This window comes from Corvus cornix, chromosome 2 (genome assembly GCF_000738735.6).
Source record: "Corvus cornix cornix isolate S_Up_H32 chromosome 2, ASM73873v5, whole genome shotgun sequence".
NCBI lineage: Eukaryota > Metazoa > Chordata > Aves > Passeriformes > Corvidae > Corvus > Corvus cornix.
In genome coordinates this window covers 843910-868945 of record NC_046333.1, presented here as the reverse complement: position 1 = coordinate 868945, position 25036 = coordinate 843910, and the positions used below count along the sequence as shown (strand labels likewise).

Genomic DNA, 25036 nt, shown 5'->3' with positions numbered 1-25036 from the left:
AATGTGATCTATCAGCACATATCCATTTCTTCCACACCTATCCACTGCTGGCTTCCCAGGAATGGGAATCCTTTGGACTTTTCTGTGCTGCTCAGACTTGAAAAAAGAACAAAAAGAAAAAACAGGAATACTTGGATCAGAATGAAGTTGTTGCTTGTGGCATCTTTTCTCCAAGACCCATCCTGACCATCTCCATGGGCAGAGGAGGCTCTGATGAGCTGCTCTCCTGGTCTTCCATTATCCCTTCTCCCTCCCACCATCTCCCACCTGGGGCTTGTGTCCATAAGAATGGGAATATTGGATCAAATACCCTTGGAAGAGCAGCAGCTCCCTGACACCGGGGCTGTCGATGGCCCCTGGGCTTCCAGAGCGCTGCTCCCAGGCACGGTGATCCCGGGAGACTCAGGTATCTCCCAGATGTGCTTCCTGGGACTCCTTCCCCAGGGATCTCTGCTTTTCCATTGTGAATGAAGTAAAGAGAAAGGGGAGCTCCTGGCTCCAAAGGCGACAGGAAAAGACTGAATTTTGGGGAAACGAGACTCGCTCACCCAGGGAAGGCAAACTGGGAGAGCGGGATCCACACAGTGCAATCCTCGCCAAACCCTGTGTTCCTGAATCCAAGGAACACCTGGGCATGGGGTGTTTGGATGAATCTGAGCAGGGTGAGAGGGATCTTAAAAACCAAAAATAGCATAAAGAAATTGGGAGAGGGCAGAGGGCTCCTGCTTCTTTTCTCTGTGGGAACCAGGAGGATGCTGTCGCTCCCGGCTCGGGAGGAGCAGGATCTCGGTGGGACCAGCGTGCCAAGAAACTGGGAGCAGGCACAGGGAAGGGGCCACGGATGGGGGATCGGCCCTGCCGAGCTCCAGCATCGCCGCATCTCCTGCAGGTCCAGGCGCGCTTCCCCCCGCGGCACCGGGCCAAGGAAAACATCGGCAACCCGATCCCTTCCCGCGGCACGGGGGCCGCTGTTTATCCTGGAGCCGGGCCGAGCCCGAGCCCGGGGCCGATCCCGGGCTCATTCCCGGCCGTGCCGCCCGCATGGCGCTGGTGCTCGGGGCCGTGCTGCTGGCGGCGGGTGCCGCCGTGCCCCCGGCCGTGCCCCCGGCCGTGCCCCCGGCCGTGCCCGCGGCCGTGCCCGCGGCCGTGCCCGCGGCCGTGCCCGCGCCCCGCGAGCTGGCGCGCTCCGTGCTGGAGACGCACGGGCAGGAGCTGCGGCTGCTGCGGCTGCTGGGAGTCGCCAGGACGGTAGGAAAAGGGGTGCGGGTGCGGGGCGTGCTCCCGGCTCCGGCACCCGTCCCGTGCGGGTCCCCACGGAGCTTTTCTCCCGGCAGAGCTTCGACTGGGGGACCCACTTCAGCATCAACTTCACGGCCCGGCAGCCGCCCTGCCCCCGGCCCCCCCCGGACCCCGCGGCTGCCGGGGCCGCCCGGGCAGGGTGAGCGTGGGGCGGGACCTCCGAACCGGGGGCCGCGGGGGGTCCCCGGGGTGCTGAGGCCGCTCTGTCCCCAGGTGCAGCGCTGCTCGGCCCAGGTGTCCGTGTTCACCTTCCTGCCCGACGTGCCGCTCTCGATGGTGGAGTGCGGCCGGGAGCCGGTGAGGGCGCCGGGAGCCCGTGCCGGGGGTGGGACGCGTGTCCCCCTCACTTTGGGGGGTCTGTTGGCTCTGGAGTGAAAACCCACTTTATTTCTCCCCGCAGCAGCCCGATGGCAGCGCCCAGCCCCGCTCCCCTGGCACCAACCCAGGTCATTCATCCTCCTCATCCTCCTCCTCATCCTCCTCCTCATCCTCCTCCTCATCCTCCTCCTCCTCCCCGCGGCCCCGGCCCCCTCCCAACGCGTCCCTGCGGGGACCGTCCGGCCGCGCCCTGTCCCCAACGGAGCTGGAATAAAGAGATTTCGGACGTGTGCGTGTATGGGGGTGACAGTTTGGGGGACCCGGGGGGCACCCTCGGCCTTGGGCAACAGCGATGGGGCAAGTTTGGGGTTGTGCAACCCCGCGGGCACCAACCTGACACGGGCAACGTGTCCCCTGTGCCCCCCCGAGGGGGCCTGCGCCCCAAATCCCCCCGTGCCCAGCCAAGGGGCTCCCAAGGGTGGGGACCCCGAGGGGGTCAGATGCCACCGCCCATCCACGGGGACACACTGGGCCCCCCCCGCCCCGCGTGTCCCCCCCAAACAACGGCCGCTCTGCGGGATGGGGCCGGGCCTTTCCCAAAGGGGGGAGCCGAGCCCCGGGGCGGGTCCCCGACCTCCCGTGCGGGATAAAAGGAGCCCGGGGGTGGCCGTGGGGACAGCGATGCCGAGCTCGTGGGTGCTGGTGCTGGCGGTGCTGGGGGGGCCTGCGCCCTCCCCGCCCCGGCGCCCCTCGCCTACACGCAGGTGCTGGCCCAGGCCGTGGATTCCTACAACCAGCGCCCCGAGGTGCAGAACGCCTTCAGGCTGCTCAGCGCAGAGCCCGAGCCCGCCCCGGTGAGTGCCCCCCACTCGGGACCCCCCCACGGGTGACACCCCCACCCCACTCGGGATGCCCTATTTGTGATCCCCTACTCGTGGTGCCTGACCTGGGCTGCCCAACCCGACCCTGAGTCCGCTCCGGTGAGTGCCCCCCACTCGGGACCCCCTATTCGTGATCCCCCACTCATGACTCCTGATTTGGGCTGCTCAAGTCCAACCCCTGAGCCCCCCCCCAGTGAGTCCCCCCCGCGAGTGACCCACTCCACTCACTCGTGACCCGCTGTTCCTGTCCCCCCCACTCGTGGTGCCCCACTCGGGGTGCACAGTGCCCAGCCCTACGCCCCGCCCGGGCAGTGTCACCCCACTCGTGACCCCCCCATTTCTGACACTCCCTTCACACCCCGCACGGGGTCCCCACCCCGTGAGCGCTCAGCGCTGAGCCCACGCCAGCGATTGCCGCCCCAGTGGTGACCCCCTACCAGTGACACCCCCACCGGACACCCCCCACTCGTGACCCCTCTGCTCCTGTCCCCTCCCGCTCGTGACCCCGCTGCCCACGCGTGTCCCCAGGGCGTGGAGCTGAGCTCGTTGCAGGGACTCAACTTCAGCATGATGGAGACGGACTGTGCCGCCAGCGCCCGCGTCAACCCCGACGACTGCGACTTCAAGGAGAACGGGGTGAGGAGCAGGAGGAGGAGGAGGAGCGGGAGGAAGGGGGACACGGGGGCCCGGTGCCATCCCCGGGGTGACACCGCGTGTCCCCGTGTCCCCGCAGGTCATCAAGGAATGCTCGGGGTCGGTGCAGCTCCTGCAGAGCTCCCCCGAGATCGACCTGCGCTGCTTCGACGCCTCCTCCGACGTGAGTGGGGGGGGCCCGGGGGGCACCCGTGGGTGGGGTGAGGTGGGAGGGTCCCTCCCCCTGCCCCGCATCCCCTAAAAGGGACACCCCGATGGCTCCGTCCCCCGCGATGGAGGGTGGGGGGTCCTGGGGAGCTCGCAGGTCTGGGTGGGGTGTCGCAGGTGTGGGGTCCTGGGTGGGGAATTTGGGTGCAGAGTCCATGGGGCGGGGCCCTGCGTCCTGGGTGTGGGGTGCAGGGCCCCGGGGGAGTCCTGGGTGCAGTGACCCGGCAGGTGCTGGGTGTGGGGTCCCAGATGTTGGATCCTGCGTGGGGCCTGGGTGTGGGGACATGGGTGGGGTCCCAAGTGTTGGATTCTGGATTTAGGGTCCCAAATGTCCCAGGTGTGGGGTCCTTGGTGCGGGGACACGAGTGGGGGCTCTGGTGTGGGGTCCTGGGTGGGATTCTGGGGGTGGGGTCCCTGCTATGGGGTCCTGGGTGGGATCCTGGGGGTGGGGTCCCTGCTATGGGGTCCTGGGTGGGGTCCCGGTGTGCTCCCAAGGAAGGGGGGGTCCCGCACCCCCTGACCCCCTGACCCCCATCCCTCCGGCAGCCGGTTCTGATCCAGCGCGGCCGCTTCGGGCGCTTCCTGGGCAAGATCCGGCACTTCCGGCCCAGGGTCAAGTTCAACGTGCACCTGAAGGGCTCCGTGGGCTTGGGCTGAGCAATAAAAGGGCCATCGGGAATGGCCGTGTGGGCACCGGGCTCTTCCTGTCTCTGGCACGCAGGGAAACTGAGGCACGGCTGGCACAGGGGGAACTGAGGCACGGCTGGCACACGGGGAAACTGAGGCACGGCTGGCACACGGGGAAACTGAGGCACGGCTGGCACAGGGGGGAACTGAGGCACGGCTGGCACAGGGGGGAACTGAGGCACGGCTGGCACACGGGGAAACTGAGGCACGGCTGGCGCAGGGGGAAACTGAGGCACGGCTGGCACAGGGGGGAACTGAGGCACGGCTGGCACACAGGGCTGCGCCCCCACGTTGTCCCCAAGGGGATGTGGGTTCAGGGATGTGGGGTCAGACTGGGTACAGGGATGGGTTTGCTCTGGGGAGCCCGCAGGGCCCCACCCATAAAAGGGGCCGCTCACATCCCAGCCACCATCGTCCCCACAGTGTCACTGTCCCCACAGTGTCATTGTCACTGTCCCCACAGTGTCACTGTCCCCACGGTGTCACTGTCCCCACAGTGTCATTGTCACTGTCCCCACGGTGTCACTGTCCCCACAGTGTCACTGTCCCCACAGTGTCACTGTCACTGTCCCCACGGTGTCACTGTCCCCACAGTGTCACTGTCCCCACAGTGTCATTGTCACTGTCCCCACGGTGTCATTGTCATTGTCCCCACAGTGTCACTGTCACTGTCCCCACGGTGTCACTGTCCCCACGGTGTCATTGTCCCCACGGTGTCACTGTCCCCACAGTGTCATTGTCACTGTCCCCACGGTGTCACTGTCCCCACAGTGTCATTGTCACTGTCCCCACGGTGTCATTGTCCCCACGGTGTCACTGTCCCCACAGTGTCATTGTCACTGTCCCCACGGTGTCACTGTCCTCCCTGCACCTTGTCCCCCCCAAACCAGCAGTGATGGCAAAGGGAGATGGAGGGGGGACACAGGGGACACCATGAGCCCCCCGGGGAGCTGCAAGGGTGGGGCTGGGGGAGTTTCAGGTCCCGAGGGGACCCCCACGATGGACCCAGTTTGGGACAGGGACATGGGGGGTGCAGAGTTGTGGGGCTCAGGGACCCCTGTGCCCCAAAAGTGGCCAGAGCAGGGTCATGGCTGCGGCCCCCTGGGGGTGACCCTCCTGTCCCCCCATATTCCTGTGGGTCTGTACCCCACAAACACCTCTGTGGGGGCCCCACAGACTCCAGGGGACCCCCAAGGTGTCCTGGGGACACGGAGGGACAATCCCGGCCGTCCAAGTCCCTGCAGGAGGCCGGTGAGACGGCGGGAGCCAGTGGTGCCCATGGGGCCAGGACGGTGTCGTGCCCATTTTAGGGGGGCAGATCACACTCCCCCCAACCCCGGGACCCTCTGCCATCAGCGCCGTCCCCATCCCACCGCCATGTCCCCCTTGTGGTGACAATGGCAGGAGGCGGCACAGCAGGGCCGGGAAGCGGCTGGATTTGGGGAGGGGCTCTCGGGGGGTCCCCGAGGTGGCGGCACCTGCAGGGGGGTCCCTTCGCCTCTCCACGGCCTTGAAGGGTTGGGGGGACCCCAGATCTGCCCCACTGAGTGCTGCTCACTCGTGACACCCCCACTTCGTGACCCGCAGGGTGTCCCCAGCTCTCAGAGCTCCCAGGCTGGGCACAGGGGGGATTTTGGGGGCGCTCGGGGGTCCCCGTAGGGGCGCAGGGACACTCAGGGTGACACCGGGAGCGATGCAGGGACGTTTATTGGCAGTGAAGCAGCCGGGTGGGGGGCACAGGGAGGGGACACAGGGAGGGGACACAGCAGGGTCCCCTCAGGGTTTGGGTGCCTTGAGGTTGAGCCTGTCCCGGATCCAAATCCGACCGCACTGGAAGAAGCCCCGGAAGCGCTGCTTGACCTTGCCAAAGAAATCCTTGATGTTGGACTTCCAGGTCCGGCCGAACTGGGAAAACAAGGAGCGGTGTCAGACTTTGGGAGGATGAGGAGGGACCGGGGGCACCCCCGGCAGCCGGGGGGACACGGAGCCATTCCGGCCCCCTCGTACCGCGGCCGGAGCGTTCTCGCAGGAGAGCTCCACCGTGGGCTTCTGCTCCTCCAGGAAAACAAAGCCGTGGCACCAGGTCACCGCCTGTGGGGACACAGAGGGGACACGGGAGAGCCCAACCCCCCCGTGCCTCAGTTTCCCCACCGGATAATCCCCAGTTGCCACAGGACGAAGCCTCACCCCGAGCCAGCGGCTCTTGCAGTTGCCGGTGTCCATTCCCGGTGTCCGGCACGTGGTTTCCTCCAGGGTGAAGCTCAGCTCCTGCCGGCTCTGCAGGTCCGAGGGCTGGGAAAGGGGACAGAACCCATCAGGGCCCCACCGCCCCCAGTGCCCAGCCCCGCAACGGGCCGGAGCCAGCCCCAGGAGGGGCCACGTCCAGCCTGGAGCGGGTCAGGCTCAGCGCAGACTCGGCTGCGCTCAATCCCGTGGGGGTCAGACCCAAAACGGGGCAGAACGGTTGGATCCAGCACTGCCCAGTCCTGGAGCTTCTCCTGGAAAGGGAGAGCTCAGCACTCACCCACCCGGGCCGGGGCTGAGCCTCCCGGAGCCGCAGGACGTGGGGACTGACGGCCCTGGCGTTGAGCAGCTCCACGGCCGCCGCCACCACGTCCTTGTAGCTCAGGGCCCGGGGTCCCAGCGAGGACAGCGTGAATCCGTCCCATCCCGGCGTGGATCCCTGTGGCCACAGCGTGGAGGCTCCGGCCAGCCCCACGAGCAGCAGCGGCAGTGGCAGTGGCAGCGCCCGGCACGGCCCCATCCTGGCTCCTGGATCCTGGATCCTGCTTCCCACCGGGCCAGGAGCGCTTTTATGGGAGCTGCCATGGGCGTTCCAGGGGGCTGGGACACCGGGACATTCCAGGTGGGATGAATCGGGCCCAGAGCCCAGCCCAGCCCAGCCCGCTCTGGTCCCCGGGTCAGTGGGGATGGGTGTCTTGGTCACTTTTGGTCAGCAGAAGGTCACAGGGTTTGGGGTCCCGTGCCATGGGGGTCGCCAGGGCAGGGAATGTGTTACCAGGGGGTGACAGCGAGGACGGGGGTGACAGAGGGGACAGACATGGCCGTGGATGGTCCAGGGCGTGGTGGGATGAAAGGTCCGAGCCAGGTGAGGGTCGGGCTCTGCTCCCAGGGAACACAGACAGAAGAGGAAGTGGTATCAGGCTGTGTCAGGCCAGGGGAGGCTCAGGGTGGATATTGGGAACATTCCTTCCCCAGAAGGGCTGTCTGGCCCTGGCACAGCTGTCCAGGGCAGGGGTGGAGTGCCCATTGCTGGAGGGATTTAACAGCCCTGTGGATGTGGCACTTGGGGACATGGGGCAGGGGTGGCCTTGGCAGTGCTGGGGGATGGTTGGACTCGATGGACTGTGAGGACTTTTCCCCTCAACAATTCCTTGATTCTCTGGAGACGGATGGGGTTTTCCAGCCCAGGGCTGATTTATGGCCTGTCCCTCTCTGCAAACAGGGTGGGTTTCACCAAACACCAACGTGGGAGTGGCCACTCTTCCCCAGGAGAGCAGGAAGCTCCAGGAGGACACCCAGGATCCTGCCCGGAGGATGACCCTCGGCTCAAGCCCCCCCTGGAGCCACGCAGAGGGTTCGGAGCTGGGATCAGTGGAGGCCATGGAAAACACCCTCGTAAATCACATGGGGACAAAGACAGCAGGGGGTGGCACCGGGAAGTCCCCGGGGAGGGACGGTGTCGGTCACAGCACCGCAGCACAACCCCGCCTGACCCCGGAACGTTCCAGGTCCAACCTTCCATGGAAAAGGGACCTCGGGTGGGATTATCCTGCACCACATCCAGGCTCACACCAAGAACCTCCAGGGAGGGGGATTCCAACACCTCCCCAGGGACTGATTGGTCTCTCTGGACAACCTCAGTGGACACAAAGCATCTCCCAGAGCCCGTTTTCCCTGGTCTCGTCCATCAGAAGAAACCTCTTCCAGTTGTCTCTGCTTCCCTCCAAGTCTTTCCCAATTCCTTCTGAATTTGTCCCCGTTCCTTCCCAGATTCCCTCCAAATTCTTCACTTCCTTCTGAATTCCCTCCAAATTCCTCCCAGCTCCTTCCAAACTCCTCAGTTATTCCTGTTTCCCCCATATATCCCACCTAGGATTTAGCAGTAAGAGAAACAGGTTCAAAATCGAGGTAAGAGATTTAAATTTCATTTTTAGGTGCCTGTGCCAGCCCCGAGCAGGCTCCAGACAGCCACAAAATCCTTGGAGGCCATTTTGGGACTAAAAAAGGGAAAATCCAGTGAGTTTTCCTCAGGAATTTGTGACTCCCCAGGCATCTCCCACCTCTGACAGGAAGGGGAGTAAATCCCCCCCCAAGCCAAACCCTGAACCCTGAGCCGGGGTTCATAAATCTGTTCTGCCCTGCTCATAAATCTGACTTGGGCTTTATTTGCCCTTCCCAGGATCATGCTCCTCATTCCGGAACACCCTCAGGTTTGTCTTGGAGCCGTTCCCACACCAAGACCCTGATCCAACCTGGGCAGGGCAAGGTTCCCAGTCTGAGGCAGGGGGAGGGACTGGATGGGCTTTAAGGTCCTTCCAACCCAGCAGGTCAGGGATTCAGGGATACAGAAGGGAGGGCATGTCTGGTCCATCACGGAATCGTCCTGGAATGCTTTGGGTTGGAATGGAGCATCAATCCCGTCCCATTCCCACCCCTGCCATGGGCAGGGACACCTCCCACTGTCCCAGGCTGCTCCAGCCTGGCCTTGGGCACTTCCAGGGATCCAGGGGCAGCCCCAGCTGCTCTGGCAATTCCATTCCAGCCCCTCCCCACCCTCCCAGCCAGCAATTCCCAATTCCCAATCTCCCATCCAGCCCTGCCCTCTGGCACTGGGAAGCCATTCCCTGGCTCCTGTCCCTCCAGGCCTTGTCCCCAGTCCCTCTGCAGCTCTCCTGGAGCCCCTTTGGGCCCTGCAAGGGGCTCGGAGCTCTCCCTGTGTCCTTCCCTTCTCCAGGGGAACATTCCCAGCTGTCCCAGCCTGGCTCCAGAGCAGAGGGGCTCCAGCCCTGGGGCCGCTCCGGGGCCTCCTCTGGGCTCTCTCCAGCGGCTCCGTGTCCCTGCCGGTCCCTCCGTGTCCCGGTTTCCCGCTCCAGGCCCCGGTGCGTCCCTGGTTTCCACGGCAACGGCCCCGCCCCGGTTCCCATGGCAACCGCGCCGAGGGGGCGTGACCACGCCTGTAAACGCGCGCGCTTCCGCGCCAGGCCACGCCCCCAACGTCGCCTCGCGCCTCGACCCGGAAGTGGCGCGCTCCCCGCGCTTACAGGGCGGCGCCATGTTGGGAGGCCGCACAGCATCCGGGCCGCGCGGCGCCGCTGTGATTGGCGGAGCGCGGCACGTGACCTGAAGCTCCCGCTGCTATTGGGCGCCGGTGCCGCCGCTTCCACGGCCGGTGCGGGCGGGGGGGCCGCGGGGGGGGGGGGGAGCTGGGGAATGGGGGGAGGAGACGGGACCCCCCAGGCCCTGAAACCTCACCTGGAGCCAGGACAAAGCGGCTTCTGAGATATTTCGCCGGTTTTATTGGCTTTAAAGTCCCGTTTCACTGTCCGCTGGCACCGACAAGGCGCGACCGTCCTTACAGGAATTGCGGAATGATGGAATTGTTGAGGTCGGCAAAGCCCTCAGAGATCCCCGAGTCCAAGGCCACCCCTGACCATGTCCCCAAGAGCCACATGCACAGGGCTGTTAAATCCCTCCAGCGATGGGGCCTCCACCCCTGCCCTGGGCAGCTGTGCCAGGGCTGGACAGCCCTTTCCAGGAGGAATTTTCCCAATATCCACCCTGAGCCTCCCCTTGAGGCCGTTTCCTCTTGTCCTGTCACCTGGGAGCAGAGCCCGAGCCCTCCTGGCTCCGACCTTCTTCCAAGGAATTCCCAAGAGCCAGAAGGTGCCTCCTGAGCCTCCTTTTCTCCAGGATGAGCCCCTCCAGCTCCCTCAAAATTATTTGGGAGGCTGGAAGAAGAATGCTGAAAGCCCCAAAGTCAACCCCCCGCAGCTGCCAGGAACATCCCCCTGCCAGAACCAGCACCAGCCATGGTGGGAGCATCCCTAATCCAAGCATCCCAGATTTTCCACCTGCTGCCCCCATGTACACGGAAAGTGGGAGAATTAAGGAATCCACGGTTCCGTTTGCTTTAATTCACTGGAGCTTCCTTCTGTCCCCATAACAGCACCTGCCCCCTGGAAGGGCACTGGAGAACATCCCAGAAATCACCTTTTCCTTCTAATGACCCAATTCCAGAGGCTCACGGAGCTGCTGGGAATTCAAGGCAGGCTGGACTTCCCAAGAAAACGCTTCCACACGACTGGAACGGAGCCTTCCTTTGTCCTTCCCTCCACCCACCCCTCCACCCACCCCAACACCCACCCCTGGCACAGCCTGAGGCCGTTTGTTCCTTGATCCCTGGGGAGCACAGCCCAATCCCTGGTCGGTTTTTAAGATCTTTTCCAGCCCATCCCGTTCCCGGAGTCCAGGATTTCAGGATCCCTTGCTTAACTTTTCCTTCTTTCCTCCTTCGAGCCACACTGATTCTCCCCTTTCCCACTGCTTTTCTCCAAAGGTTCTCAATCAATCCCAGTTCAGGGCTGGGGAAGTTTTAACCCCCCCAATCCGTCTCTGCCACGGTTCTCCTCCTGAAGCCCCCAGGGCTGTGGGGGATTGGGCGCTGTGCCTCAGGGAATCCAATCCCAGGATTCCCGCCGGGAGTCAGGGCTTTCCAATCTCCCCCAAGTTGTCGATCTCGATGACGATGGGCCAGATGCTCTTCACTTGGGAGAACCCCTGGAGCTCAAACTTCTGGCACATGGAGTTCAACATGGACCTGACAGCCCTCAGCGCGTCCCGGATCACGGCCTGCAGCGACCCCCCCTGGGATTCCACACGTCCATTAATTTTCCAGCGGGTTCCAGGATCCTCCAGAGGCTTCGCTCCCTTCCTCACCCCTGCAGCCGGGATTGGGGCGGGGGGTGAAGCCCCAGTTCCCAAAATCCACTTTGGGGCGCGTCGTGCGTCCGACGTCACCCCCTTGGCGTTCCCGGCGCTCTGGAGGCCGCGCGGCGCAGCCGCATCCGTCGGAAGAGAAGCCCCGGGGTTTGCCCCCTGCGCAGCAGCGTGGCAGCCAGAGCAGCCTGCCCAAGGCAACCCCGACCTCCTGTAGGGCCGGTAGCGCCGCAGGATCTCCCTGGCTTTCCGGAGCACCCTGCGGAAGTGGGAGCGCGGCCGCGCCACCCGGCAGCGCGCGGCCCCACGCCTGCGGGGTCTGCAGATCCTCCTGGCCCGGGGCCCCTGGAAGTAGTCGTGTTCCCACGGCGAGCACGGCCTGGGAGCGCAGGGCGTTCCCGGCTCGCACCACAGGCAGTAGCTGTGGTCCTTCGCCACGGCCGCTCGCAGCTCCTCCACCTGCAGCTCCCGGTTTCCCGGGAGAAGCGTCGCCTCTCCCGAGGTGTGGCCGTGGTTTTGGGCGTGGCCGTGATTCCTCTCCCCAGAGCGATCCCACAGCCGTCCCCAAGGACACACGCTCCGCTGCTTCGTCACGGAATGAAGGAGGAACGTCTCGCTCGGGGGCAGGTTTTCCACCAGTTCAGGTTTCTCCTCCTCTTCCTCCTTCACGAGCCATGGCCAGACTTGGCTCCCCACTCCACTGTCCGCTTCCGACGGGAATTCGCTCCTTCCCTTGTGACAGCCAAACTTCTTCAGGAGCCTCCTGGCCTGGAGACAGCACGACGTGCTCCATCCTGCTGGGAGAGGGGTGGGAAGGGGTTGGATTCTTCCTGGCTGGAGCAGGAAGAGGAACATCCCTTCTTCCCGGTCCGGGACCACCCGGGCTCCACATCCCAACCTCTGCCAGATGTCAGGAGAGCCCAGCAGTGGGAGAGGCCCTGGAGGTGCCCCAGGGATGGGGCTGGAGCTCCTCAGGGATGGGGCTGGAGCAGGAGGGAGGAGGATTCACCTGGAGACGAAGGCTCTGGCCCCTCCTCCGGCTCCTGGCACCCACTGGCTCTGGGCCACCAGCCAGAGGACGGCTCCTCCAGCCAGCTCCCGGCGTGTCCTGCAGGAAAACAGCGCATGTCACCGGCCAGGCTGGGAATCCTGACTCTCCATGGCCACGGGAATGAAGGAAGAGCCCTGTCCTCGTCCCCACCAGGAATCCCAGCTGCTCCTTGGCCATGGGGATGGAGGAGGGAGCCCTGAGCCCATCCTGGACGTGAATTCCATCCCTCAGGGTCGGGATGTTGCTGCTCACCTGGAGATGGGCAGACCCACGGCTCTTCCCCGCGCTCCAGCCGGTGCAGGATGTCAGGTTTGGGGCCTGGATAACCTGGGGATGGGACAGAAAGCCTTGTGCTGTCCCTCATCACAGGAAAACCAAGGACTGGCCCACCCTGGCTGTGCCTCACCGCGCACGGAAACACCTCTGGGATGTGGGAAAAGCGAGGGAGAAACCAGAGCTGCTGCCAGAGAGGGATTTACTCCCGAGGATGAAGGCAGAGCCCTGATGGAAGTGTGGGAGTCAGCTCCCAGCTCCGCTGACGGGCGTTCCCAGCGAGGGAATGTCTCCTGCTCATCCCGGGAGCAGCTCCCAGGGGTGGAACATCCCACCGTGCTCCCTGATCTTAGGGAATCATTTCCAGGGGTGCTCAAACCCAAACCCAAATCCTGCATTTTCCAGCACTAAACACCCTGATCAGCCCCTGTTAGGGAAAACTCCTCATGGAAAGGGTTGTCCAACCCTGGAGGGATTGGAAAGCCGCGTGGATGTGGCACTTGGAGACATGGACGAGTGGTGGCCTTGGCTGTGCTGGGGAACGGTTGGATTTGGGCATCTCCAAGGCCTTTTCCAACCTCAACAACTCTGGGATTCTGGGATTCAGAGTTCTGGAAGCCGCACTGCCCCGCTGGGGTGGGACCCGAGGGAACCCCTGCCCAGGGCGATTCCCAGGATTACCCAGGGAGGTCAGGAGCTCGTAGGTGTCCGACACAACATCCCGGTACAGCTCCCGCTGCCCCGCCGGGAGCGCGTCCCACTCCGCCCGGCTCAGGAACACCGTCACGTCCTCGAAGGTCACCGGCTCCTGCCACGGGATCAGGGATCACACCTTCCTCAGGGATCACACCTTCCCCAGGGATCACACCTTCTCTCAGGGATCACACCTTTCCCCAGGGATCACACCTTCCCCAGGGATCACACCTTCCCTCAGGGATCACACCTCCCTCAGGGATCACACCTCCCTCAGGGATCACACTTTCCCCAGGGATCACAGCTTCCCCAGGGATCACACCCTCCTCGGGGATCACACCCTCCCACAGGAGAAGCCTTTCCCATGCCAGGGGAGCTCCCAGGACACGAGGCCGTGGATGGCACCATCCCAGGAAGGTGCGTTCCCCACTCTGGGGGGAATTGCGGATCTGGGAGAAGGAGAGGCTGGAATTCAGCGCCAACCACTGGAATCCGGCACCTCGGGATGTGTTTTACCGATCCTACTGGGAGCACTCCGTGATCCCCACGGCACTGGGATAGTCCAGGACCCCCCCAGGTTACCTGGACCTGGACAGGGGGGAGTTTCCAGGCAGCCCCCTGTGACCCCCCAGGGCACATCCCAGGAAATCCCCCAGGATCGATCCCAGCGGGGAGGGGAGGGATGTGGGGGAGAAATGTGGAGGGTGATAGGGGTTTTGGGGTGGGGGGGATTGGGGGAATGGGATGGGGGTTTTGGGGGGTGATGGGGATTTTGGGGGGGTGACGGGGTGGGGAGTGACGGGGTGGGGAGTGACGGGTGGTGTTAGGGATGGGGGTCTTCGGGGGGAATTTCATGGGAGTTTTGGGCAGTGGAGGGGGCAATGGAGGGGGTGATGGGGTGGGATCGGGGGTGTGATGTGGGGGTGATTTGGGGGGTATTTGGGTTTTTGGGGTGGGGCTGAAGGGGTGATGGGGGGATGATGGGGTTGGGGGGTCCCTGGCCATTTGAGGCCAAGCCCCGCCAGCAGCATCGGAGGGGGCGCTGCGGGACCCCCTCGGATCCGGGGGGGCTCGGGGGGGGCCGGACATCGAGGGCCCGGGCGGCGGCGAGGGCAGCCCGGGGCTCCCCCGGCCAGCGCCCGGCTCCTACCTGCGCCTGCCCCGCCATGGCGGCCGGGGGGCCCCGCGGGGCTCGGGGGGGGCCCGGGAGGTTCCGGGGGGGCCCGGCGGCTCCGCGGCCTCTCCCGCACGCGCTTCCGGTACAGGCCCCGCCCACGCCGGAAGCGCCGCCATGGCCGAGCCGGAAGTGGCGCCCCGCGGGCCCCGGAAGCGCCCCGGTGACCCCGCACGTGATTCCCGGATCCGGGGCGTTCAAATCCCGCCGGGAACGGGGCGGCAGCGCGGCCCTGGGCAGCTGGGGCACGGCGGGACAGTCTCTTCCTGCAGGGGTTTTCCCGCTGTCCCACCGGGCCCTCCCCTGAGGCCGTTTCCTCCTGTCCCGTCCCTGTTCCCCGGCAGCAGAGCCCGCCTGCATCTAGGCCGCTCTCATCCCGCTAGGCCTCCAGAGTCACCGGTTCTCCTGAAATCCCAAACTGAGCAGGAGAATTGTCAGGTTTTACACCAGAAATGATCTCAGATCCCACCCAGACTCCGGGTTTCCCCATGCTCTTCCCTGAGGCCTGAGCCCGTACCTCCCGCTGCCCCCGCATCCCTCCGCGCTGGCTCCTGGCTGAGCCTCCTCTGGATTTCCCGCTTCTCTCGGATAAAGTTCCCGGCGATTCTGCCTCTCCCGTGTGCAGCTTCTCCTTAATTCCCTTCCCACCAACTTCGTGCAAGCAGTCTCCATCTATCCGCTGGAATTCCCTATGGAATTCCTCTGTCCTGCCCAGACCCTTCACATCTGCGCCACTGAAAGCCAGAAAATCGGAATGAATCCAATTCCATCGTATCCTAGGAACCCGCAGGAGTGGCCAGGAGTAATCACTGATCACTAAATGGGTACAGTGAGCGTGGTTTGGTTTCATAGCAATCCCAGAATCCGGAATTGTGGGGTTTGTTGGAGCAGCAGCAGGATGTGGAATTGCTGTTGGTAAAAGACTGGATCATCCCTCAATTCCCTCCCAGCCCGGGCCATTCCAGGATTCCAGGACTCCACCAGAGGGGTGCAGGGAGAGCAGGACCCCCCGGACACGGTTTTGGGAGATGTTTCCTCCAGCCCTTATCCAGAACCGGCCCTTTCCTCTCCCTGTGTCCGGCAGCCCCGGCTCCGACTGACCTTTCGGGGTCACCGTGGTGACATCAGGGGCCAAGGTCCAGGTGGGGCAGTGACACCATGAGGCTGTGGCTGCTCTGCGCTGTGGCCGTGGCCGCTGTGGCCGTGGCCGGAGCCCGAGCTGACCACGGCGGCTCCAGGATGGTGGCACGCGGGAGAGAGGTCGGTAGTGCAGGGAGAGGGGTAAAGCTGGGAATAACAGGGCCGGGAATGCCGGGAGCAGCGCGGGAGGGGGAATGACCCAGCCCGGCACGGCCCCCCGGACCCGCACCCTGCCCGAGCGCCCGGAACGAATCCCGGAACGGGAGCAGCTTCTCCAGCGTCCCCGTCCTGCTGAGGATGGGCTCGGCATTCCCGGCCCCTCGCGGCATTGCGCAACCGGAGAGGATCCCACGGGGATGGCGAGGGGGGAGCGGGGAGGACGCGGCGGGACGGGGGCTTCCCCTCAACTCCCGCTCCATGGGCAGCTCCCTGTCCTGCCCGCATTCCCAGCCCCGGGCTCCGGCAGATCCCGATCCACCCCTTCCCTCCGCAGGGCCGCCGGCGGCCGCACAGACCCTGCTCCGGCTGCTTCTCCGTCCTGAGCGAGGTGAGCCCGCGCCGCCGGGATGCGGGAATGCGGGATGTGGGAATGCGGGGGATGGCGGCTCCCACACCCGCGTCTGTCCCGCAGGAGTCGCAGTCGATGCCCTGGAATTCCCGTGAGGAGGATGCGGCTCAGCCGGGCAGGCGGGCACGGAGCAGGAAGGGTCTGGAGGTACCGGAGTGTGCCCCCGGGATGGGGATGGGATGGGGATGGGGGTGGCATCTCCCTCTCCCGGGGCTCCGTGTGACGCCGCGCTCACTCCCGCAGGGCAGAACCAGGAGGGAGAGCCCGGAGCCGGCGCGGGCCGCGGCACTCCCCGGGCGCACCCTGCTGCTGTGACAGGTGACAACGGAGCCCCGGCAGGACCCCGCGGGGACCCCCGGCAGCCCCCGCGGGGCGTTCCAGGAGCCACCGAGCGCCGAGAGCGCGGCGGGAGCGATGCCGGAGCCGCCTGGGAATGATGCTGGACACTGGGAGCAGCCCCACGCCAGGAGAGAGCTCAGCCGCCCGCTCTCTGCTCTGAGCTGAGCCCCCCGCCCTTCCCACCCCCCAAAATGTTTCTGGGGCAGTTGCCCCCGCTTTGCCAAGCCCCCCAATAAAGCCGGCACACCGGAGGGAGAGGATGCATTTGGAGGGACACGCAGGGTGCGTGAGCCCCGACAGAGACACCCTGGGCTGGGCTGGGTGGGAGTGTGGGGACACCGGGGCTCTGAGGGGCTCTGAGCCAGCCCCGTGCGGTGTCCGCACAGGGGGATTGCGGGGGGATCCCAGGGATGCTGGTCCCAGGGACGGTGGGGCTGGGGGACCCCCCGGGGGTGCTGACCCTGCGGGTCCCTCAGGAATGTCCGTTCAGGGGTGTGGGAGGTCCCCCAGAGCGCTGGTCCCAGGGGAGGTGGGGCTGGAGGACCCCCCAGCGATGCCGGTCCTGGGGTCCCGCAGGGCTCCCAGTTCAGGGGAATGAGGGATCCCCAGGAATGCTGGTCCCAGGGGAGGTGGGGCTGGTCCTCGGGGTCCCGCGGGGCTCCCAGTTCAGGGCCCGGGGGGCGGCCGGGGGTCGGGCCGTGGTGACCCCTAGCACCTGACCCCGCCTCCCCCGGGGCCCCGCCTCCCTCCGGGCCCCGCCTCCCCCGGGGCCCCGCCTCCCCCGGGGCCCCGCCTCCCCCCGGGCCCCGCCTCCCCCGGGCCCCGCCCCATCACGGGCCCCGCCCCATCACGGGCCCCGCCCCCGCCTGCCCGGCTCCTGCTCCTCCCGCCCGCCAGGGGGCGCCGCTTCCCGCGCGGTGCCGCTCTGGCGGACGGCGCCCCCTGCGGGCCCGGTGGCGGCGCGGGCGCGGGGCCTGAGGCGGCGGTGGCGGCCGCGGCCATGTCCCGCCGGGGGCCCGCGCAGGTCAGGGCCCGGCCGGGGCGCGGGGCACGGGCCGGGACGCGCGACGGGACACGGGACGGGGCGGGCCGCGGCGGTGCTGGGTCAGGGGCGTGCGGGGGTCCCACAGGGGAAGTGGGATGGGGGATCAGGGAGGTCCCTCAGGGTCCTGGGGATGGGGGGAGGGAGGTGGCGTGGGGGGGTTCTTGAGGGGGAGCTCGGGGGTCTCCGGGAGAGCTGGTTCTGGGGGATTGAGGGGTCCCCCACGGGAGATGGGGCTGGGGGAACCCCCAGGGGTGCTGGTTCTGGCAGTCAGGGGGGTCCCTCTGGATCCTGGGAATAGGGGGGGACCCTGAGGGGTGACAGCTCAGGAGGACAGGCGGGCTCCCCAGGGCTCCTGGTTCAGACGGGGGCGGGGGTCCCACAGAGGAGGTGGGACTGGGGGCCCAGAGGGCCCTCAGGGTCCTGAGGATGAGGGCTTGGGGAGGGAGGTGCGACTCTGAGGGGTGGCAGTTCAGGAGGATGGGGGGATGCCCCAGGGATGCCAGTTCATAGGGATGAAGGGATCTCCCAGGGACGCTGGTCCTGGGAGAGGTGGAACTGGGGAACCCCCCAAAGGTGCTGGTCCTGGGGGGCCTCCTTTGGTCCTTGGGAAGATGGGGACAGGAGAACGAGGGGGTGGCAGCCAGGCTCTGGCAGATCCCTGCGGAACTGGGGCTACTGGGGGGGTCCCCATTCCCTGGGCACCCTTGGGCCAGGGCCGTGGCCAGGCTCCTAACCCTGAATCCCCCGCAGGTGTCGGGCAGCCTCCGGCAGAAGGCGGTGCCGGGCATGGCCCCGGCGGAGCTGCAGGAGCTGCAGAGCCGCACGGAGCGCGCGGAGCGGCGGCTCCTGGCCTGCGAGAACCTGGTCGGGGAGCTGGGCAGTGGCCTGGCCACCCTGGGCACCCTCGTGCAGGGCTATGGGCAGCTCCAGCAGCGCCTGCTCAACCTGGAGAACCTCCTCAAGAACAGGAACTTCTGGATCCTGCGCCTGCCCCCCGACTCCCGGGGGGAGATCCCCAAGGTAGTGGCGGACGCTTCCCAGGGATCCTGCGGGACTGTGGAAGGATTGGGGGCCGAGCTCCTGCGTGTCCCCATAGTGGGGCTGGATGTGTCCTGAGCCACACGTGGTTCCAGGGGAATTCCCTGTGATTCCAGGTGCCGCTCACCTTCGATGATATCTCGGTGTATTTCAACGAGCTGGAGTGGGAGAGGCTGGAGCGCTGGCAGAAGGATCTGTACCGGGCCGTGATGAGGGGCAACTATGAGACCTTGGTGTCCCTGGGTAAGGCTTGGGGGGCTGTAGCTCATGGAATTGTGGAATAGCCTGGGTTTGGAAGGCTGTGAGGATGGTGAGGCCCTGGCACAGGTTGCCCACATCCCTGGAAGTGTCCAAGGCCAGGTTGGACAGGGCTTGGAGCAACCAGGGATAGTGGAAGGTGTCCCTGACTTCCACTAGAGGGAAATATTCCAGCCAAAGCTTTTCCCTCACTTGGGATTTTAGTTCATGTTCTGCTGGTTAAGATCTTCTCTACCTGGGCTGCATCCGTGCTTGGGGGTGGAACCTGCCTCGGGGTCAAGGAGGTGTTTGGAGTAGGGATGAGGTGTTTGTGTCTCTGCCAGGGCTGGGAGAGGGGACAAGGGTCACTCTTGGAATGTGCCAGGGTAAAGGCACAGCCAAATCCTAACAACCCCCATTCTCTGCCCCATGATCAGACTATGCCCTGTCCAAGCCCGACATCCTGTCCCAGATCGAGAGGGATGAAGAGCTCAGTGACAAAGACGGTCAGGAGTCCCCATGGACAGAGAATGGGGATGGTCAGAAGCACCCCCAGGCACCAGAAGAGATGGATGAGGCTTCAGGAGATGAAACCCCCATGGAAGCTGCCCCAGGTGGGTGCCAGGAGGAGGTGGCTGTTCCTGGAGATCTCCCCTTTGTTGGGAAGGAAGTGCTCACTCCATGGACTAAAGCACCCCGGAGCACTGTGAGTCTTCATTCCAAGAGGAATGGTTGTGCTTGGTCGGATGAATCCCATGGAGAAAAGCAGGCAAAACCTGCAGGAGGGTCTGGAGTGGTGGGAAAGGCCTCCTGTAAGACTAGAGCTTCCAGAGACATTCCTGCCTGCTGTGGAGGGACAGGAAACATGCTGGGAAGTGAGGAACTAGGAGGTGAGGTGGGAGGGGGAGGCTGGAGCTGCTCTGCTTGCCCTGGGGGAACAGAGGAGTCTGGGGAGCCTTGGGGCATGGATTTTGAGTGGGAGGGCTGGGCAGGAAGATGGGAGGTGCTGGAAAGGGACAGACAGAGCTAGGAGCAGCAGAGATGTGGGAAGAGCCGTGGTCGAGGGCTCTGTCCTGCAGGATTGAGGAGTCTGGAGGGTTAAAGGCATCCCAGGAGAAGCTGGGCAGGTGCTGCCCTGTGGGAAATCTCACCTGGAGCCCCGGTGGAAGTTTGGGGGTTGGATTGGAAGATAGGAAAAGGGACACAGAGGGACATCTCCTGTGGGATTCATGTTCTGTTAGCTGGAGCTTCTCTCCTGTGTGGATCCTGCCACGGGGCCAAGGAAGCGGCTCTGCTGTGGGGGTTGGAGCAGGGATGAGGTGTTTGTGTCTCTGCCAGGGCTGGGGGAGGGGACAAGGGTCACTTTGGGAATCTGGCAGGATAAAGGTGCAGCCAAATCCTAATAAAGCCCCTGTTCTCTTCCCCAGGAGCAGACGGTGCCATGTCCAAGCCCAATGGCCGGTCTTGCATCAAGAGGGATGAAGAGCCTAGCAACAAAAAGGGTCCAGAGCCCTCATGGACACAGAATGGGGACAGCCAGAAAACCCCACAGATACAGGCTGGGGACAGCCAGGAACCCCCACAGACACAGACTGGGGACAGGCCAAAGTCCCCATGGACACGGAGTGGGAACAGCCAGAAAACCCCACAGATACAGAATGGGGACAGCCCAAAGTCCCCAAGGACGCGGAGTGGGAACAGCCCAAAGTCCCCAAGGACACGGAATGGGGACAGCCCAAAGTCCCCAAGGACACGGAGTGGGAACAGCCCGAAGTCCCCACGGACACGGAGTGGGAACAGCCCGAAGTCCCCACAGACACACTCTGGGGACAGCCAGACACCCCCTCAGACACAGACTGGGGACAGTCAGAACCCGCCCCAGACAAGTGTCACCAACAATGAGAAGCCCCCACAGACACCAGAAAAGATGGAGCAGAAGGAAGAGGCTTCGGGAGAGGATCCCGTGCCCATGGAAGCTGGCCCAGGTGAGTTCCAAGGGTGCCAGGGAGGATGTGCTTCCTCTTCCCCAGCTCTCTGGGGCTCTGGCAGTGTCCATGGCAGAGGGCATGGTGCTTGGAGAGGCATTGCCAGGGAGGAGCGGGAGCCTTGGGATGCTGTCACAGGACCATGGAAGGGGGTTGGGGCCCTGGACACAGGAATGCAGCCTGTGGAGATGGTGGGGTGAGGCTGCTCCGTGAGGCAATGGCACATGGTACCTTGGTGTCCTTCCTCCCAGACCTCCCTCTGCTTTTGGTCCATGTGTGGCTTCACTCCAGTTCCTCCTGACACCTTTCCATAGAATTGGTGGGGTTGGAAAAGTCCTCTGAGGTCATCGGGTGCAACTGTCCCCCAGCACTGCCAAGGCCCCATGTCCCCAGCTGCCACATCCACACAGCTTTTAAATCCCTGCACAAACAGGGACTCCACCAGTGCCTGTGCCAGGGACAACCCTTTCCAGGAGGAATTTTCCTGATAACCGATTCACATCCTGGCTCTTGAGCCACAGCTTTCTCTGGCTCTTCCCCACACTCCCAGCAACCCCTGGGAGTTCTTAATGTCGGAGCAGGGACCTGGGAGCTCTCCATGGGTCTTTCAAATCCCTGTTCCCTGCAAACAGAATTCCCCATCCTGGTGATGAACGTGATGTCCCTGGGGGACCATCGGCCGGAGACAGGGACAGAGGAGGACCCGGAGATGGCAGAGGACCCGGAGATGGAGGAGGACCCAGCAGAGCCTGACACTGGTGAGTCACCCTGTGCCAGGGACACACAGCCTGGTGGGTGGGAAGCAGCTTCCAGACCTGATGGGCTTGAAATAGGGAGGGAAAAGGAAGTTTCATGGGTTCCTTTTATCTTTTCCTGAAACATCCTGTGGGTTAAGAGGTGGGTCCCTTGTGCCACTGGTCCTGATGGCACCACGGAAGGCTCAGCCTGGAAGATGGGCACTCCATCCCTGCCCTGGGCAGCTGTGCCAGGGCCAGACAGCCCTTCTGGAGAAGGAATGTTCCCAATATCCAACCTGAGCCTCCCCTGGCCCAGCCTGAGGCCGTTCCCTCTCCTCCCTGTCCCTGTTCCCTTCGAGCAGAGCCCGACCCCCCCGGCTGCCCCCTCCTGTCAGGACTTGTGCAGAGCCACAAGGTCCCCCCTGAGCCTCCTTTGCTCCAGCCTGAGCCCCTTTCCAGCTCCCTCAGCCGCTCCTGGGGCTACAGACCCTTCCCAGCTCCGTTCCCTGCCCTGGACATGCTCCAGCCTCTCAATGTCCTTCTTGTCATGAGAAGCCCAGAGCTGCCTCCAGGACTGGAGGTGCCCCAGCAGTGCCAGCACAGGGAGGGGCCCTGATCCTGTGTCACACCGGTGCTGGCACAAACACGGTGTCTCTCTCTTTCAGAGGAAACCTCATCCATGGAAGATGAAATGCCGTGCGAAGGGGCTTCTTCCGAGGACGTCAAGGTGAAGGAAGAGGAGCCTGAGCTGCTGGCAGAGGAATCCACACCCTCTCCTGGCTCAGAGATCCAAAAGTACCCCAAAAACGAGCTGGTGAAAGCCAAGAGCAAGAAGAAGCCGAACCGGTGCGAGGCCAGCAACCTCCTGATGGGCAACTGCCGGCGCGGGTACGTGCGGGAATGGTCCCATCCCTGCACGGAGTGCGGGAAGCGCTTCCGCCTCAAGATCAACCTCATCATCCACCAGCGCAGCCATGCCAAGGAGGGGCCCTATGAGTGCCCCGTGTGCGAGATCGGCTTCAGCAGCAAACGGCACCTGGACCTTCACCGCGACATCCACGTCAAGGACAGAGCCTTCGGGGCCAAGGTCTGGGCAACGTCCACCCCGAGCTGCGCGTCCGCCCGCGCAGGGACCTGTGCGGCGGTGCCCACAGGCTGGGCAGCAGCGGCCACGCCGGGGAGCCTGGCTGGGCCAGCCCAAGGAGGAGCCGGACAGAGAGGGCCTGTCCGGCTCCGGGATCGCACGGCCGCCGAATTCCAGGCTGAAGTGCCCCCACTGCAAGAAGTTCCTGTCCTGCTCCATGTCGCTGCAGCGGCACCTTCAGACCCACACGCGGGACCGGCCCTACTGCTGCAGCTCCTGCAACAAGTGCTTCACCCGCCGGAATCACCTCCTGCGCCACGAGAAGATCCACGAGCGGCTCTGGCCGCGCTCCAGCAGGAGGCGAATGCCCAGGCCCCCGCTGCTATCCCGGCATCCCCGCAGCACAGGGCTCCTGAGGCCGAGAGGAGCCTTTCCCAAGGGAGCAGGAGCCCTGAGGCTGCAAAAGCGAGCCCACCCAACGTGCTCCTGCTGGGAGCGACACCACTGGGGCTGCCGGACAAAGGCTCCCCGCTCCCTGACTGCATCGGGAAAGCCGTGCAGCCTGTGGTCCAGCTGGGATCGAGGGCAGTGGCTTCAGGGATGATGGAGAAATGACCACGGGACAGATCTGAACTGTGCATGTCCCTGGAGAGAAGCTGTGAGTTTGTTGGGTTTGCACCTGCTGGGACACCGGGATTGGGAATCTGCTACGTTTTAGGAGCTTCCTGGGTTGTAGAAAGAATGGGAAGCTTGGAAACCGCAACAGAGAGCAAACTGTGGAAGCCTCCAGTGATCCAAAATGATTCACCATTCCACTGACTTGTTTCTGTTGGCTGATGCTTGGAATTTTCCCAGGCTGACTCCTGGGAGATGACCAGGTGAATCCTGGTCAAACAGGAGCAGAGCTTTCACGTTCCTTGATGTTGGAACTGCCCCCTTGTGTTTGGGAACACAACTGAAGAGGACAGGCAGAAGGGAATGGAGCTGGCAGCATTCCCAAGCAGCCCTTTGCTCCATGGACCAAGCTTCCTGACAAAGACACCGGATGAAGAGAGCATGACATCTCTGAGACCCCACCGCATCCTGGCCACGCTTGTCACCCCCCACCCTGGGGAGGAGATCAGCCAACACCCCCTCCAGCAGGTCGGGAACACTGGAGCTTTACACTGGAGGATCCGGAGGACAAACCAAACCCCAATATTCTGTGCTGGCGTATTCCAGGGATCCCGGCAGGTCCATCAGGAAGGCCACAGGCACCCTCGGGACCATCCTGCATGGGTGCAGAGTCATTTTAGGAATACTTGACGGGTCAGCCAGCCCCATGCTGCAGCAGCACCCCTGATCCTTGTGGATCCGCTTGCATGGAGCAGCCCCTCAGCTCTGGAGGAAACTCCCACTCTCCCAACCACAGCTCATCCCCTTTTGCCCAAAATCCCACCATAATGAATCCTACGGGAAAACAGTTCTGCAGCTACCTCAGTCAGGGAGAGGGGGATCTGCCCGGAGGCAGCCCGTGGAAGCCAGGCCTGGCGCTGCTCCGGTGTCCCCTGGAGCAGTGTCCTTGGCCAGAGCCCCACACACATTCCACACACTGGCTGTGCACAGGGAGCACATCCCACCTGGAGCCATCACCATGCGGGCCCAATGGAGCAGCTGTTGGGACTCCTGAGTTTAGTTAGTTTTGCAGGTTTTTTTTGTTTTCTTTGAGTTGTTTGATGTAATTATTTGATATCTTGAAGTCTCTGGCCCTCTCCAAGCAGTGAGCACTGGGAACTGGCAGGCTTTTCCCATCTTTCATTCCAGTCACTCCCAAGGTGTGATGGTGCTGCTGGGGAAGCTTTGGGAGCTGAGGGATGTGCCACATCCAGGTGTGATCCTCAGCTACCTCCTGCTCCACGGGACAGGCAGCAGTATCTAAGCTGCTCCACAGAGATACACATGACATCCCACTGTTCCCCTGGGCCAGTGTCTCACAATTCCTGCCCCTGGGATTGCATTGTGGAGCATTCCTGGACTGCAGCAGGAGCTGGGAGGGGTGACAGTGGCAGATGGGTCACTCTGTGTCCCCAGCAGGACACAGGGGTGGTTGATGCCTTATGGTCCCATGGTGGCCATGGATCTGGCAGTGAGCCAGTGGCTGGTTATCCCTGTTATCCCTGCCCAGGCAGAGATCCCAGTGCTCCCCGGTTTATCCCAGGGGCATGGCTGAGCTGGTGTGCCGGTGTTGCTGGTAGGTGAATCCCCCCAGGCCAGCAGAAGGGCCCCAACCAGGCATTTCTAAATCTGCTGTGAGCGGGACCAGCATTTCCTACGACATTCCCAATCCCTTTCTCAGGCTGTGGAATCAATAAAGTATTTGTCTCTATGTCTGGCTGCTTTGGGGGCTGCGCTGGCGCCTGTGGGCGCAGAACTGGGATCAGCCACGACAGCTCTCACTGGGAGGGTTTTGGCAGTCACTGCCAGCAGCTCCAAAGCCCCCCACTGGGAGAGTTGTGGAACCCCAGCTGGGAAGGACGAGCGGCCAAGGGGAGCAGGGAAGGACCGGGGATGGAGTGGCCCTGGCCACCAGGGGTGGGACGTGTCCCTCAGCACTGCCAGGGAGTCCCGTGGAGCCCAGATCCTACAGCAAATCCCATGGGGAATTCCTGTGGGACTGCTCCACATTC

The 25036-nt window shown here is 64.0% G+C and overlaps 4 protein-coding genes across 5 annotated transcripts; 2 read left to right on the top strand and 2 right to left on the bottom strand.

Moving 5' to 3' along the window:
• Positions 1-1137: 1137 nt before the first annotated feature.
• On the top strand, positions 1138-4016 carry LOC120409827 (cathelicidin antimicrobial peptide). The gene is given in 8 exon segments (XM_039550210.1): positions 1138-1248; positions 1335-1438; positions 1513-1596; positions 1700-2338; positions 2341-2471; positions 3027-3134; positions 3232-3315; positions 3906-4016. Coding segments are annotated over 5 exon segments (858 nt in total). The 5' UTR covers positions 1138-1248; positions 1335-1438; positions 1513-1596; positions 1700-1914.
• Positions 4017-5736: 1720 nt separating this feature from the next.
• On the bottom strand, positions 5737-8746 carry LOC120409757 (cathelicidin-B1-like). The gene is made up of 4 exons (XM_039549878.1): positions 6571-8746; positions 6234-6338; positions 6054-6137; positions 5737-5951 (listed from the first exon to the last, which is right to left on the bottom strand). Exons 1-4 carry the CDS (start codon positions 6808-6810, stop codon positions 5823-5825), a joined length of 558 nt encoding a protein of 185 aa, XP_039405812.1. The 5' UTR covers positions 6811-8746; the 3' UTR covers positions 5737-5822.
• A 1433-nt stretch (positions 8747-10179) lies between these two features.
• LOC104686488 lies at positions 10180-15388 on the bottom strand. Of its 2 annotated transcripts, XM_039549876.1 has the most exons (7): positions 15299-15388; positions 14715-14931; positions 14174-14615; positions 13012-13138; positions 12310-12384; positions 12016-12114; positions 10180-11803 (listed from the first exon to the last, which is right to left on the bottom strand). In XM_039549876.1, the coding sequence occupies exons 3-7, from the start codon at positions 14555-14557 to the stop codon at positions 10773-10775; spliced, it is 1716 nt and encodes a 571-aa protein (XP_039405810.1). In that variant the 5' UTR covers positions 14558-14615; positions 14715-14931; positions 15299-15388; the 3' UTR covers positions 10180-10772. The 2 variants fall into 2 exon arrangements, with proteins under 2 accessions (XP_039405810.1, XP_039405811.1); XM_039549877.1 differs by lacking the exon at positions 15299-15388 and having other exon boundaries at positions 10180-11800; positions 14715-15236.
• Positions 15389-17210: 1822 nt separating this feature from the next.
• Positions 17211-24735, top strand: LOC104686487 (zinc finger protein 777-like). Its single transcript, XM_039548785.1, is given in 9 exon segments — positions 17211-17268; positions 18040-18309; positions 18444-18570; positions 19002-19178; positions 19992-20549; positions 21182-21307; positions 21952-22377; positions 22380-22436; positions 22439-24735. Coding segments are annotated over 9 exon segments (2301 nt in total). The 5' UTR covers positions 17211-17244; the 3' UTR covers positions 22975-24735.
• The last annotated feature ends 301 nt before the right edge of the window (positions 24736-25036 follow it).